This window comes from Barbus barbus, assembly GCF_936440315.1.
Source record: "Barbus barbus genome assembly, chromosome: 3".
Lineage (NCBI taxonomy): Eukaryota > Metazoa > Chordata > Actinopteri > Cypriniformes > Cyprinidae > Barbus > Barbus barbus.
In genome coordinates this window covers 38,814,662-38,831,012 of record NC_136731.1, presented here as the reverse complement: position 1 = coordinate 38,831,012, position 16,351 = coordinate 38,814,662, and the positions used below count along the sequence as shown (strand labels likewise).

At 36.4% G+C, this 16,351-nt stretch overlaps 1 protein-coding gene across 2 annotated transcripts in view; it reads right to left on the bottom strand.

The window, feature by feature from the left end:
- Positions 1-4,157, bottom strand: part of crhr1 (corticotropin releasing hormone receptor 1) — a gene marked incomplete at its 5' end in the record, with an annotated part of 127,732 nt that extends 123,575 nt beyond the window's left edge. Inside the window, one exon of one of the 2 annotated variants that reach the window (XM_079379718.1) lies at positions 3,322-4,157. Coding sequence is in view for 1 of the 2 variants with exons in the window: in XM_079379719.1 (XP_079235845.1) it covers positions 3,322-3,345 (24 nt within the window). The remainder of the gene's footprint in view (positions 1-3,321) is intronic. The other variant, XM_079379719.1, reaches the window with a different exon arrangement.
- Between the last annotated feature and the right edge of the window lie 12,194 nt (positions 4,158-16,351).

Below are 16,351 nucleotides of genomic sequence, written 5' to 3'. Positions count from 1 at the left end.
ACTGATTTAAACTGTGGCTTGTTCTGGTAATGAGAAAATGACAAAATACCATTAATGCAGTTTGCAATGATGAAAGCTATGTGAACAATTGCTTCTAATCTCTGTTTTCATAACATTAATTTCAAACTTGCCCCAAATCTCTCCCACGTCACCCAGAGCAGAGAACCAAGAAATATTCAAACAACCAATTCAAGACCAATATGATCTGAAGCTATTCAACTCTGAGTGACAGAGGAGCATAGGGTTGCATACAAAAAACATCCCTAAATGGCAACGAGATGGAAAACTCGAGATCCTGCAATTCTCAGCAGCAAGCTCGTTTTCAGAGTTTGAGAATTGCAGAGGGGATTTGAAAGGATACATTCAGAAAGGGAACTCCCAAATGGCTTAACGTCATTATTATGAGCTACATTTCCAGGAGATGCGGCAGAGGAGCAATCACTGAAAGAGCTCCTAAAAGAGACACAGCGCTGACACAAAATACCTAGCAGGGCTTTAGTACTAAATAAGCCACGATTTACACTGCAGTATATATAAAAAAACAATAATCGCCTTGACTGGTTATGAGAAAGTGAGCCTGTCTTCAAAAAGAACAATGTGGCCCAACGCAAAGTCCAGTTCTAAGTACTTAAGAGGTTTTCGCTGCTCTGCGAATCCTCATCTGTGTTTATACTCAGTACATGTTCGATTAGTCACGCAAAGACACTGCGGCGCATGAACCATGATAAATCATAGACATGGTATTGACCTCTGGGATATCAAAACAAGAAAATAATGGGCCGTACCTGCTGTTGCTATGTGAGTGCTGAATGCATTTGGAAGAGTCTGAAACCCCTAAACCTCAACAGTACCCTCAAAAAGGTTGTTCAAGCTCTACAGACTCTTCGCAAAAGACCGCAAGCATATCTCGAACAGCCTTTCTCCTTCAAAACAGAACATAATGAGACATGTACACCATTCAATGTGTACACTATTGTGTGAGAGAAGCCAAATAGCCACAACCACAATGAATCAAGGCAGCAAATAAATAAGCCAGACTGTGACGAATAGCACAAAATAGACTGTGGCTCTTCTGACATTAAAATTCTGACATCTTGAGGAGAAACTTATAAACCCACCGTATGCATCTGAAATGTTGTTTGTCTGTATCTAAAAGCTTGAAGATGTTGGGTCTGTGCAAAGCGAGAATCCTTTCCGCTCCTTACATTCCTGTGATGAGTTAATTAGACCTGTGTGCTTATTGAACTGCACTGGGTCAACTGTAATTTGACAAAAGCTTCCGGTGCTTAACCAGGCCGAAGGAGTCATGTGTACAAGTGAAATTATTCTTCCTGTGAGGTGCAATGAACACACAAACAAACACATGTCTGTGGGGCGAATGACCTCAAAGACTCTCGTTTCCTGCAGGACGGGTTGTAAAGGATGCCTTCCGAGCTCCCGTCAGGTGTGCCAAGGTGTAAATGAAGGGCAAACAATTGACTTGTAAACAACCGGCGGCATCATGATGGAAATATGCTATAAAAAGAGCTAAAGGGAGGAGAACGAAATGATAACGATGCCATTCATGGCTAAAGAGGGCAAGATTACACATTCATAAGCCTTTCTTCCTCACAGATGGCTCAGTTTTCTTCTGGCCTCAATTTTATCGCAATCATCAGCACAACCAGTCAATCATCTCAGATCTGACCTTTTGACCTCTAGCTGCTAGAAAAAAAGATAGTCAGCCTTCAAATGCCAGGAATGAAATGTGGCATTTTTGGAATACAAAATTTCCTCTGAGATCACAGTAACCACGCTGATGTGCTGAGGCAATGAAAAAGAGTGAAATATAAGTCGATTAGCAGTTGTACGGAATCCTAATTGCTTCTTTGCACCCCTGCCAGCCACATGGGACATTTCATAACACTGGCAAAGCCAAAATCACAGTACCGTGTCTTCACTCTCTAAGTATTTCAAAACTCAGATATGATCAATCGTCACTCAAGTCATTTTTCTGGGAAAAAATACTATCCGCAGTGCTGAAAGTGATAAAACACATGTTTTGACTTGTCAGAGTTTCAGCACATTACTTCGTAATGGTGCAAAAGTGAGCCACGGTCCAGAGCGGAGACTAATAAACTTGCTGCATCCTTTATAAGGCTAAAAATAAAGGCTCTTTTCTTCTTTACCTTTCAGTGATGACATGTTATATTATTTTGAATCTATGATATGCTTGTGATGCATTGCCAGGCTTCTGTTATAAGGTAGAATTGATATTCTTTTCAAATGTCTTGCGGCTCAGCTGAGGACTGGCAGGGGATTGTGTCCTGTCCCTGCTTGTATTAACTGTCTACAGAATTCAATAGCACACCCACACACTGCTGACTCACATTGGCAATGATCTTCCCCGTCGAAGGATAGTCATTAATTGCCTCCACTGTTTGCCTTAAAATGTCAGTGTCAAATTATAATTTAATGACAAATGTTATTCTAATATATTTAGACAAGACAAACAAACAAACAAAAAAAATTATAAAATTAGGACAAAAAAAAAGCCTTTTTAATTCCAACATCAATAATAATAATAATAATTATAATAAACGCAACCAGTGCAGAAAAATTTGAATGGCAAAAATGCGCACTGTAAAAAAAAAAATACTTTGTTAAACGTTGTTTAAAAGGCAGATTTTTGTATGACTGCATATGTAAATTACACTGTAAAAATACCAATCTACTGGAGTCGTTAAAATCTATTTGATACTGTGCTGCACTCACACCAAACACTAGTGATACAATGGAAAGCCACACAATGTACTTTCATAAAAATAAGCCTCTAGTAACTGTCACTAGAACCAACAGACTGACAAGAGCACAGTGTTACGCACACAAACAAAATACCATTAGGTTAATACACAAAATACTACAATAATGCTTCAGATATGACTAAAGAAACATAAAATGCAACATAAAACACTCTGACTATGAACACAAATAAGGAGAATCTAACTTTTTTAATGGCTTCTCAACAACTGTGATTGTGTGTGTAGAGGGTTCTGGGAAAGCCTCTTTCTCGAGGAAAATAATAATAATGTGTCATACACTTATGTGTATTGCCCCTTTTTTCAGCAAATTATAGGCTAAGGTAATTTGTAGTTTAAATAGTGTTACAACAAAATTGCACGTGTTGTTTTCTACAATTTTTCACTGTATGAGGGTAATTTACAGTTAACCAATTAAAAGGTTGGCATTGCATTGTAGCATGTTTCCATTCTCTTCACTGTTAAAATGACTAATATTTTACGAGTTAAGCTACTGTGCGCTTTCATGGGGTGATAGTCGTACCTGTGGATGGAGGATGCGACTCATTGCTCCAGTGTTTTTCTGCAGAAACCTTCAAACAGCACAGCGCTCCTCTGCTCCAGATGCAGCTGTCCGGATGCTCGGCTCCGGGGTGACAGACCTCTGTTTGAAAAACAACAGATATGCACCCAAAGGATGGTCAGGGCAGCGCTTACAACTGGAAATAAACGAGTGAATTCTGCGCGCATTTGAACCGCTGTCTCATTTTCACCCAGTTCCAGATGAGTTATTATTAATACAGGCGGATATATCCTTATTATTTAGTGATTCAAATGGACGCTTGATCCTCGGTAAATAATCTTCTGTCAGGTTTGAGTTCTTAAGGTCCTCAGAGGCAGGTGTTTATTCAGACACGATCCCAGTCACGCGCAACACTCAGCCAGTGTTCCCTGTTAGATATGATAAGCGTTTCGACCTGCTCCCCTGCGGCTGGAACTCAACTTTTCTGAGAGTACTGCCACTATTTGCTCTGTTTCTTCTCCAAAATGATTCGTTCCTTGTAAACACGGCAGATCCTCTTCACGTCGAGCTCCTCACACCAAGAGTGACCCTCTGTTTGTGTCCCACCGGTCAACAGTAATGCGTTCACATGAAGCCCCTACATGACAGCGAGGAGGCGTCACTGCGCGCGGATAAGAGAAATCGACGTTCGGGTTTTGCGCGCGTGCGGATAAATGTTGTCCTGCGAGCGGAATGTGACGACAATTGTAAGAAGTCTTGCTGACGCGCGAGCGGAGTTCGCCGGTGCAAACTAACCCGTGCCGTTCCCACGCGGGCTGCGCGTCTTCATCCTATCCAACCGGTTCATTCTCTCGCGTGCGCACAGCAGCAGGCTCAACGCTGAACAGCCTTCATAATAAATCAATTCCATTCCAAAGTGAGCATCACTAGCCTATAGCCGCTCACTCCGAAAGGGGATAGCACTTGAAGTGTGTTCTCTGGAGGGAATTGGGCGCAAAACTGGCTTATTTGGAACACCATACATCTACAGACGTCATTAGCACTTTATTTTCCATCAGAAAGTTGTGCTTAATTGACATCTGAATAACATCGCGTTATTCAGTCAAATGTAGATCAAGTTGTGTGGGCTAATGTAGTGTGGCGCTTAAATAACTTTTTTTAAACAAAAAAAAAAGAAAAAGAACCATAAAAATGTGTAAGCGATATAATAGAAATTCCCCGCGTAATCCCTAGCTCACGTTAAATATAAAATAATGTATTTAATGTCTTGAAAAGAATCACGTGGACCCACCAAGAAGGATCACGTGAAAGGGCAAAATGACATTAGAACGCAAAAAAAAAAAAAAAAAAAAAAAAATGCATATTTTGACTTCATCTAATCTAATTGTGCTGATCCAGCACAATAACAATCTGGGTTGCGTGAGACGCAGATTATACCTCCTGAAAAATAACCTTTATAACAATGCCTTCATATCACCCCGAAAATGAGTTTAATTCGCACACTGATTAAAATCAAAGCATTACAGAGGCGCTGCTTTTGGAGTTACATAATATCTCGTTCTCTGCGCTTTGATCGAATGGGGTGTTTTTGTCATGCAAAACTGAAAATTAATGGCAAATCTTTGAAATGCTGTTTCATGTGCTCTTTTTTTAGTACTTTGGAATGAAGGCGGACAATGGATATGACAATTTGTCTCTTATTCATTTTTGGAAGGTATATTAGGAAACTGTGGAGAGGAGAGTTAGTCGATGCATATTTTGTCTCACAGTTATGCGTGCGTCATTCTAAACGGACGCACTTGGCGTTGCGTGGCTTCAGTGGATGCTGCTGCTGCCCGCGCTTCTCTTTACGCAGTGACTCTGCACAGAGTCTGTCAGATCTTAGTTCCAAAGGAAACTGTCATCCCATATTCCCAAAGAACTACACTAGCCTTTATAGAACTTAATATCAGTTAAACAACACGCATGGTAGCCGTTCGTTTTCATTTCCCACTTTTGTCACAGGATTTGATAACATTTCTATATTTTGTAACATTTACATTTCTTTAAAAGATAAATCTTTTATTATTTGTATTAATTCTTAAACTCTCCTAATAACTGTTATCGAAGATCTCTCACAATAATATCTAACTTGCCATTTAAAATAGACAAAATCAGCAAATAAATACTAATACCTGTCATTTTTCAGCTTTTTAGTTCAGAATTGTTTGTGGTACTGACCACTCTTGACTAAAGGTGACAGCACAGCAAACCCTTCTCACGTATTTCCAGACACTCCTCTTTCTAGATTTAAATGTGTTTTCAGGGTCAGGTGTCACAAGTGCACAGGAAGTCCTGGACAGGGGTGTCGAAAAGAACAACTGGCTATTCAATCATTCTCCCCATCACATTAATGTTGTTGTTCATTCTGGTTTATAAAGACAAAGGAAATATTTCAAAATGCATTAACCTGCACGAGCTGATCTAAGAACAGTGATACGTCTGATGATTTAACTTGTTTCACATTATTAAAATTGTTAGGAGAGCGTTGACAGGAAGGTCTAATTTTAATATGGAAAGCTGTATTTCAAGATGCCTTTTTTAAACTTAAAATTGATAGTTCACCCAAACAACACTGGACTCTAATTGCATTCATTGTATGGCAAAAAAAAAAAAAAAAAAAAAAAACACATATACATATGCGTGTGTGCGTGCGTGCGTGTGTGTGTGTGTGTGAGACCATGGACCACAAAACCAGTCATAAGAGTCATTTTTTTTGTTTTTAAGCTTTCCATTGATGTATGGTTTGTTAGGATAGGACATCAGATACAACTATTCGACAATCAGGAATCTGAGGGTGCAAAAGAAAAAAATCGAAATATTGAGTCTTTAAAGTTGTCCAAATGAAGTCCTTATGCATATTATTAATCTTGATATATTTATGGTAGGAAATTTCCAAAATATTTGTATGGAACATGATGTTTACTTAATATCCTAATGATTTTCGGCATAAAAGAAAGAAAAAAAAAACAATAATTTTGACACACACACATATACATATACACAGTATGTACAGTATACACACACACACACACACACATATATATATATATATATATATATATATATATATACAGTATGTACAGTATACACACACATATATATATATATATATATACAGTATGTACAGTATATACACACACACACAAAATAAATGAAAAGTAAAATAATTTTTTGACTATAGTAATATTTTCCATCTACATACTTCATGATGTCAGAAATAATTTTTTTCTCTTTTCCAGACTTTCTGAGAGAACCATTCATGATGAAATCATTCATTATCACCACACCTGCTGTGGCATACGTCTCATTTTACTTTATGGCATGCTGTCATCTCACCCGTGACATATTGACATCCGTTTTGATGGCGCACGGAGCACTTTTCTATATGAGTGGCGCACATGACTCATTCACATCGTCACTAATCGTCACTGGGGCATTTTTGAACAGATACAAAATGGAAAGGGTGATCTTGTCTTCCCAAAGGGAATTGGCTTTTTAGGCAGGCTGAATTTAAAAGCAAGCTCTAAAAGCAAGAGGAATAGACATTAATAAAGTATGCGCTTATGCACTTTATCATTTATTTAGGAAATGATTCGACGCACGCAGAGGTAATTGGTTGAGTAAAGTGTAGATATGTTCAAAGAAAACCTCCCCTTGTTTAAATGCAATTGCCTTTTCATTTTCACTGTAAACATAACAGCCTAATTTGATGCAGGGAATTTTAATGGTTTCAGGGGTTGCTCTGTTTAATTTGTCTTGGTCGTCACTGCTAATTTAAGAGAAAGAGAATGACATCATAAACACTCTTCTGAAGAGCCAAAGGTCAAGTTCATGAAAATAATACTCAGTGTCCTCTGACTTCCAGCTAAAAGTTTGAGTCATGCTGGCTACACACACACACATGTTGTGTTTCCATATTTTATGGGGACTCTGCATAGGCGTAATGGTTTTTATACTGTACAAACTACATTTTCTATCGCCCTACACCTAAATCTACCCTTTAAAGAAAACTTTCTGTATTTTTTGTTTTTTAAAAAACTTAATTCTGTTTGAATTATAAGATTCTTTCCTCATGGGGTCCTAAAAATGTCCCCACAAGTTCAAAATTTACTGGTATTACTATGCTCGTGGGGAGATTTGGCCCCCATAATGTGATAAATACCAGGTACATGCACACGCATGCACACACACACACACACACACACACACACACACGTTGGTTTTTGTGGTTTATGGAGACTCTCCATAGGCGTAATGGTTTTTATACTGAACAAACTGTGTGTGCTATTGCCCTACACCAACCCTACACCTAAACTTAGCCCTCACAGGAGACTTTGTGCATTTTTAGATTGTCAAAAAAACACCATTTAGTATGTTTTTTAAGCCTTTTGAATTACGGGGACATAGGCAGTGTCCTCATAAACCACCTTCATATTGTAATACCTCTGTTATACCCATGTCATTATACAAATTTGTGTCCTCATAAACCACATAAACATACACACAAACACACACACACACACACACACACACATACACTTACTTAGCTAGCTATTGTTTTAGATACACTGTAGAGATACATTTTCTAACCTATCCCTAACCCTACTTCTTACTGAAAGCTTTCTGCATTTGTACAATTTCAAAAAAACTTTGATTACTTTATTTTTAAAGCAGTTTTACAAATGAGGACATCCCGAAAGGGAGGTTTTTGGCAGTTTTGCCAGGTTTTGCTCACGTTTGGGTACAAATTTGTCCCCAATATATGGTTAAGTAGGTACACACACACACATTTGAACTACCAATTGTTTATTATTGGTTACTCTCCTAAAAAAAAAATGATATTACTGTTTACTCACCCTCGTGTAATTCCAAACTGTGTCATTTTAGTATTATTGAGATACTATTATATATAATTGGTATTATAAATAGTTAATATGTTTTTAATATAAATGTTTATATTTACCTTTTTTAATTTCAGTTTATGTTTCAATAAAGGTCTTGTGTTTTTTATTTTTGGAATTTTTGTGTATATATTTTTTATAAATTTTATTTCAGTTTTAGTTTTAGGTATTTAGTACATCAAGTTAAAATAGAGAGCAGATAGCTGAAATAAGTTTTTTATTTTATTTTATTTTATTGCAGTTATCATTGATTTTATTTTAACTAAAATTATTTTAATACCATTTTGATGTTGCTGTTTTCAGTTTCAATTTTTGTTAACCATAATAACCCATGCGCCCAACCCATGTTTGCTTGTTTGTTTGTTTAAAATCATTTAAAAATATGTTTTCATTAAAAAATGAAAAAAAAAAAAAAATAGTTAAGGTATGCAAATGATAACAGTATTTTTGTTGTGGGGTGAAATATCCCTTTAAGAATGTTAATGCGTGTTTTATAGAACTGTCTAAATGGGTTTCTCAAATCACCATTAACCATCTGATGCATCAATTATTTAATCACATAGTAATAATAATAATAAAAAAATCTATTTTGTCCCCTTAAAAGATATATTGTAATCTGCCTGCTGTATTGGACGCCATGGGCTGTAATGTTATGGAAGCCAACTGCAATTTGCTATTAAACCAAATATCTTGTGGAAAGTTGCATCATTATTTCATTTTAAGTAGTTTTAGAAATAGTCGTAGAGCTGAATGAAAATTTCTCAATCGGGATCATCTGGAATAAAAGGTAGGCTGTACTTGCTGCTTTGCCACTTTCATCAGCCATACTGAATTTGTGTCATCATAAATGAATAACACAATGACACACAGAGAGATCAGTCGTAAAAAAATGATTAGAAAGGGTCAAACCATGGAGGTTTGACTGTAACATCAAGTTAAACATGCATCAGAGGGTTCATTTAGATCTATAATTTGCAGACCATCTGGAAAAATGAAGATAACAGCCTGGTTACTCTGATCCAGACCGAGTGAACATCTCCAGTTAAAGCAGCAAACCTTGGCTGCCACCTTAAAATAAACCCAGGCATCGTGCAATGCAATGTGAAATACGTATAGATATCCAGCAAATCTTTTTTAGCCTTTTTATGAATGTGGTGGTGACAAGGGGCATGTCTGAGAGAGACACTCTCTCATGAGAGAGCCACGCCAACATGCCACAGAAAACAAGGTGAACTCACTATCTGCAAATCCTTTTGAAGCCAAACCACATTTGTATGCCTCGTGGAAAAAATAATGATTGCACTACAACATTGCACGACTGATCAGATAATTTTAGTTTGCAGACACAAACCAGCAGCACAAAGCAGAGATAGTGCGATCACAAGTCTCTAATCTTTATCTGAGAGGAAAATTATGCCGAGTTCAAGTTATAACTTTTGCCATCCTATTCAGAAAGGTGTTCTACACCACCCAACAGAGTTTCAGAAATAGAAATAATACATTGACTGTGACTCATGTGTCATACGGATATGCTATGTCCCAGTTTTCAGCCTTAGCATGATATCTGTAGGTCTCTGAGTCGAGCTATAATGACAAGCTCCAAACCCTTACGCCTCTCCAGAGGAGTTAATGACCAGAATGTTGTCTAACTTGCTTCTCTCCTTTCGCAGAGGCCTTTGACAGCATTTCAGACCTCAGCCTGTTGCCTCTGTTTGGAAGACACCTTCTGCTTATAAACAAATGCTATAGTAAATGGCTGTTTGTGACCAATTTAGTTTTCTACCAGCTGCATAAAAATGAAAAGAGTAAAAATAAAATCAATTTATATACCTGTCCTGGTCACTGTTGAAGTCAAGAGTTGGATTAAAAAGATTTATGGTCAACTCTGATGGCACAATAAATACCAAGTCTGACAAAATATGTTTCTCAGATTCAGAACATGCTCGAACTATAGAGCAAAATAAAATAAAATAATAAATAAAATAAAATAAAATACCTATTTACTGCTATAATCTGACATTCAGGGTAGCAAGATTTTTAATGAGGGGAGAAAATGTACTGCAGGACTTGATTTCATCCAGTGGAAATTGTGACCAAATAAATCAAGAGGGTAATAATAAGTTGAAAAAGTATTTTCCGACATTAGACAAAAAAATGCTACTTATTTCAAGGGCAGAGCAAATTAATTTATTTTACGAAACATTACAAAGTCAATTAATCACGCAAAATAAGAATTGAAAGTGCATTAGGGTTACTTTTGATTTCATGTTGCTTTTTATCTCTAAATATCTCTGATAGGGAATTAATGAAATTTTGTTAAAGATGATTACAGAGTTTTTTTTTTCTTTAATGGTTAATCCACTGAGTTGGGCTTTATTGTTCTATTTCTCATGCCCCGACATTAAGCATGTCTTCAGGATGCCATGCATCAAATACATCTAATCTATCATAACAATGCTTCTATCAGACTGAAAGAGAAAGCGAGACAGAGAATGTTTACACAATAAACTGTGCTATGAATAATTGCCTCTCTCACACAGTTTGGTTTCCAGTTTCTGCTGATTTATTCAATGTTGTGTGATTTGATTACTATGGTTTTATCCACCATGGCGTAACCTGAGAGGTCTACAAAAACACTCACACACAACAAACCCTTGACCCACATCCCAGCCCCCCAGAGATTATTGACAATCAGAGTGACCTGTCCTGTCTGTCATACACTGAGCCTGGATAAAAGGTGACCGGGCTTGAGTTGAAGCCAGAAAGGAAAGCATAAACACAGCAGTCATTTTTCAGTCATCAACAATAGAATGAAATGCTGTCATCTATAATCAAAGAAAACTGTTTGTACTCAAAGCTCTATTCTTAATGCAGACAACCCTGCCAATTCTACAAAGGTTCTGGACAGCTTTTTAAAAGTAAGAGCAGCAACAACCCCCATGCAAATGCATCGTACCTGAAGTGCTGAGCTATGCAACACATGAGTCAAGGTTACAGCTGATGCAGATGGAGACCAGATGCAGCATTTCTGTTCTGCAGTATATTTTCATGTCCTAATCATAAACCCTAATATACTGGATTAAAAACCTGACAATTTAAAGATTTTCTATTTTTCTATTATCATAATTATCTCAATTATGATGTATATTTTGTATACTTTGGTTGAAGGAACCAAAACAAAAACATCCAGCTATGCATTCATTTTGTCCATACTGTAATCAAAACATTTTAAGCAGAACATATTTTCTTGGGATTGGCATGAATCATGCTTCTTTGTTTTTATTTGCAGTCTGATGAGCGAGTCTGGGTTTGGCAGGTGCCAGGAGGATATTACCGGCCTGACTGCATTGTCCCAATTCTAAAGTTTGCTGTAGGGCTGTCACGATATCAGATTTTTCACTACACACACACACACACACGTGTGTGTGTGTGTGTGTGTGTGTGCGTGTGTGTGTTATACACAATATATATGTATCACAATAAACAGCTATTTTTATTTAAACAAATAAAGCTACTACTCAACTCCCCATAATTTGAATTTAATTAATCACACCGTAGCACTTATTTCAGTGAACCCTTGAATCATTTGCCCCACCAACGTTGAACCATTGAACCAGTGTTGTCTTATGTGTTTTTTACCTGATTTTGGATAAATTTTCCAGTTTGTAACGAGACATGTAATTAAAAGGAAGAGTAGTAGTTAATAATCTTTTACTGGCCTGTTTAGACATGGCCTCCATAAAACAGACACAACAAGCCCTGCAAATTAATAAAATAACACATATTTTACAAACATTGTTTTCAGGGGTTGGGTTTAGGCAGGATTTAGATCTTGTGGAAAGCCTTCGAAGAAAAAGTAAAGGCTATACTGTAGCAAAGGGGGACCAAGTCCATATTAATGCACAAATGCTACATTTTCCCCCTTCTTTATACGGTGAAAAACTGGACATTACATTTAATTTCACAGTAATGTACAGTTTTTGGAAGTGGAAACAGAGTGTATAATTTACAGTGAAAAACCGCAGATTGACATCCCCAGAATTGCCTGCGTTACATTTCACATTTGATGTTTTGTTGAAATAACTGTTTCTTCTTAGGTTTTTCACATGACACTGTGCACCCTCCATATTTTAGTATTTTCCCTCTGGAAAAGCTGCATGTGATGAGCTTTGGTTCATCACGTGACTTTCTCATCATTTTGGTGGTTACCAGTGTATTATAAAGGTACAAAACATATTTAAGTAATTCAATAGATTTGTATATCAACATTATATCAGTTAATGAAATGAATGTAATATATGTTCAATTTAAATTTAAATCCGTAAAACCTAAAATGTTGCTACTGTATTTTTTTTACTGTAAAATTCTGGCAACCACAGCTGCCAGTTTTTTTTTTTTTTTTTTTACTGTAATTGTTTTTTTGTTTTTTTTTTACAGTGTATTTCATAACAGATACATTCCACAACATTCCAGCAGACATACATTCAAATGGTTTCAGTTATATTGTACAGATTACTTTACTGAATGATCTAACAATGCAGCTCTGAGACTGCTGTCTTCCTCTATGTCCTGGCAATATGAATCTTATAGCCGTTAGTACTTCCTGTCTTTTAATTATTTAGTGTCACCTGAGGATAGTCCGCAGTGCGCTCAAGTCAGTTATGTTATCTCTCACATTCTGAATGCCACAGTACAATGCAACCTTTTCAGACAGGCCAGAAAAGAATCCACTATTTTTAGGTCCTTGTCACTGGATACCTCTGAGTGCTTGATAATGAGGTGTTCTGCGTGTATTCTTCATGCAGTCGTCCCCGCTGTCCCCACCGGTTGGCCCGCAGTGACTCAATTGCACTCCCTGATGGTTATGCTGCTGCTTCCTATCTGGATGTTCTTTATTATTCATTAATCATTCTGATGTATTTAGTTTATACCAATTGTTCTTCCAATGTTGAGCCAGTGATTGGTGGTTTTGCTTTGTTGCATACATGTCCTTATTGTGAGCAATGATTTTTTTTGTCATCCAAACAAATCGTCTCTTGTTAAAGACTGCGATACCATACTCCTGAGGTCAGTGAGCTTGGTGGACGCACACTGGAGATGATGTGACTCGCACGCTCTCATTTCACACTGAAACGAGCCTGTTGTCCACAAAACAAAACTTACTCTGCTGTGGCTTCCATCGATTTCAGTCGCTCAAGGTCAGGCCTAATTGAGCATAGCGACTCTCAGACGACAAAGAATTGACCTGGTTACACTGACATACATATACACACATCAGTGGAGAGTTATGAAATGACTAGGAAATGTCCTCTCTCCAAGTTTTGTTTGTTTGTGTGTTTAATCTAATACAATTTCTAACACAATTTTTACAATTAAATTCTTATGAAATAAAATTTACTGTAGCCTAGATTCTCAACTACATCATAATTTTCATCAAAGCCTCAACAAGCATAAAAACTAAATAAATAAATAGAATAAATATATATATATAGCTTTAAAAATAATAATATAATGATATTGTAAAATAAAATTAATTTATTTTTAATAATTAATAGATTTAAATGATAGTATAATAATGTAATACATATAATAATACTGAATAAGACTAAAATTATATAAAATGATAGTAATAAAACAAACTAATAATTGTCAGTCCTCTGCCATGTGTATTGTGTAAGGTTGTGTCCTTATTTGGTTTGTTTCCTGTCCTTGTTTAATGTGATTATTAGTTTATTCTGTTCAGCTGTGTTTTAGTCATTAATTTAAGTTACTGTCTGTTCAGTTTCGTGTCGTCTGGTCTACTCGTTACTCCCCGGTGTTCCTGTCTGTGTCTGTGTCTACCTTGCCTTGTCTTGCCCTGCCTTGTTTGGAGTCATTAAAGACTGTTATTTTGAGTTTACTCCTCATCTGCGTGTTCCTGTATCATCCTCGTGTGTGCGCCATGACAATAATAGTGTTAGAAGCATCTTGTATTTGTTATTACTACTGACTGCTATAATAATAATAATTGTATTTGTATTATTAAGAATAATTAATATAATATTAATAAAAAATAATACTATTTTAATATTTAAAATTTAAAGAGCATTTTTGTGGATAATTTATTACGATTTTTATATTTAATAAATATAAAAATATATCAAATAGTATTTAATAATTGCTGGCGCTGATAGCCTAGTGGGCAGCATGCTGACATACAGCGCCATTGCACTACGAGTGTCCAAAGTTCAAATCCTGACTTGAGGATCTTTCCCGATCCCGTCCCCCTCTCTCCCACTTCTCTTCAAGCTCTGTTGTAATAAAGGTGAAAATACCAAAAATAAATGGTTAAAAATATATATAATAAACAATTAATAATATTTCATAATAGTAAAATAATGCAATATAACAGCAAAACAAAATAATAATGTTGGAAGCATTTTATATTTGTTGTACTGACTGCTGTTATAATAATAATAATAATAATTGTCATCATCATCATCATCATCATCATCATCATACTATTAGTAGTACTAAAAAATACAGTTGGGCCATTAATACATTTCTTTGCATCTTTCTGCAGTTCATCTAAGCTTGGCAAAAAAGAAGCAACTGACTAAAAGCTTACAAAAGAGTGGCATATGTCCTACTTTGTCTAAAACATTTTGGAGACACGAAGACACTGAGAAAGGAAGAGTCCCCAAAACATGGTGTTTTGTGTAAAAATACAAACCAGTTTAAGAGCTGCAAAATGTAGGTCACAATACATTGTCCAAAGAGCTGAACAACCTGAAATGCACATAAATATTTAAAACTCTGAGAAGGAGTGAGCGCATTCTATGTCACATAAGGTTAATTTATTAACAGTGATCAAGGCTTCAAGGCTTTGCTCCTGGAAATAGTGACACTATATAGTCCCTTTTCAAATCTGAGCATAATAAGTTATGACAATTTTGATATTCCATCTAGCATACACCTTTCTGTTATTTGATGGCTAGTGGGAATTCTTGTTCTGTCATCCAAAGTACAATGTCTGAAGCTGAGCTCTTGAGTTTGATTTGTCATGAGCCAGTGTTTGGGGAAGATTCTGTTGCTTGTCAGAAGTTACTCATGAACTACACTTTTCCACTCAAGCTATTTCATTACACTAAAAGTGACATAAGGAGACTATCTAAAAAAAATATTTAGGCTATTAATTGGGGCAAAAGAATTAAACTTAATGACATGTCTGCACAAATATATTACGTTGCTTCTATGTCGCACATATCGCAACATTTTCATAGTAAACTATCCAGTGAGTGGTATTTAAAGAATATTCAGTTTAATTCAAAACAGATGAATTTGAATCTGGCAACATTTCACAGGACTCATAACCAAGTTCTCAACATTGTAAAAGCAATGCTGTACCAGGTGAGCTACCAAGAAAGTTTACTTTGTCAGAAAAGCCATACACATGGAGCTGGTTACGTGATGCAAATGCCAAAATGTAGCATACTGTATGTGCAGGTAACTGTGGGAAAAATTTCTTTACTAATTAATAATCTGCCCCATAATCATAATTTGTGTGAAAAGTATTTAGGTTGTTGACGTTTTACTGCCACTAGTGTTGATTTCAAATGGAAACAGTAGTGAATTAAGTACACTGTAAAATTTTAAGATTAACCTTTTAACACGCAACGATCACCATCACCCTCAGATTATTATTGTTTCACTTTAAAACATCACACTCTAACTTGAAATGGACAAACTGTGCATCATTAGAAAGATTAAAGCCTCTAGCATATACATGCTTCGATATTTGACCACACTCTAAAAAAATGCTGCTATATAGCACTAAAAGTGGTTCTTTGGCTCGTAATCATAGGGGAACCACCTTTGGTGCTGTATAGTACCAAATCTTGGTGCTTCAGTGGTTCTTCAGCAGTTCTTCGCCAGTTCTTTGGGGTGATTAAGGTGCTATATAGCACCACTGCCGTACAAAAAACCTGTTAAGCCCCTTTAAATGTTCTTTATCAGCCAAAGAACCACTGTTGGTGCTGTTTAGCACCATTTTTGTTGAAGAAATACAATGCAATATGGGACCTCTTATGGTTCTACATAGCACCATTTGACAAAGGTGCTGTATAGCA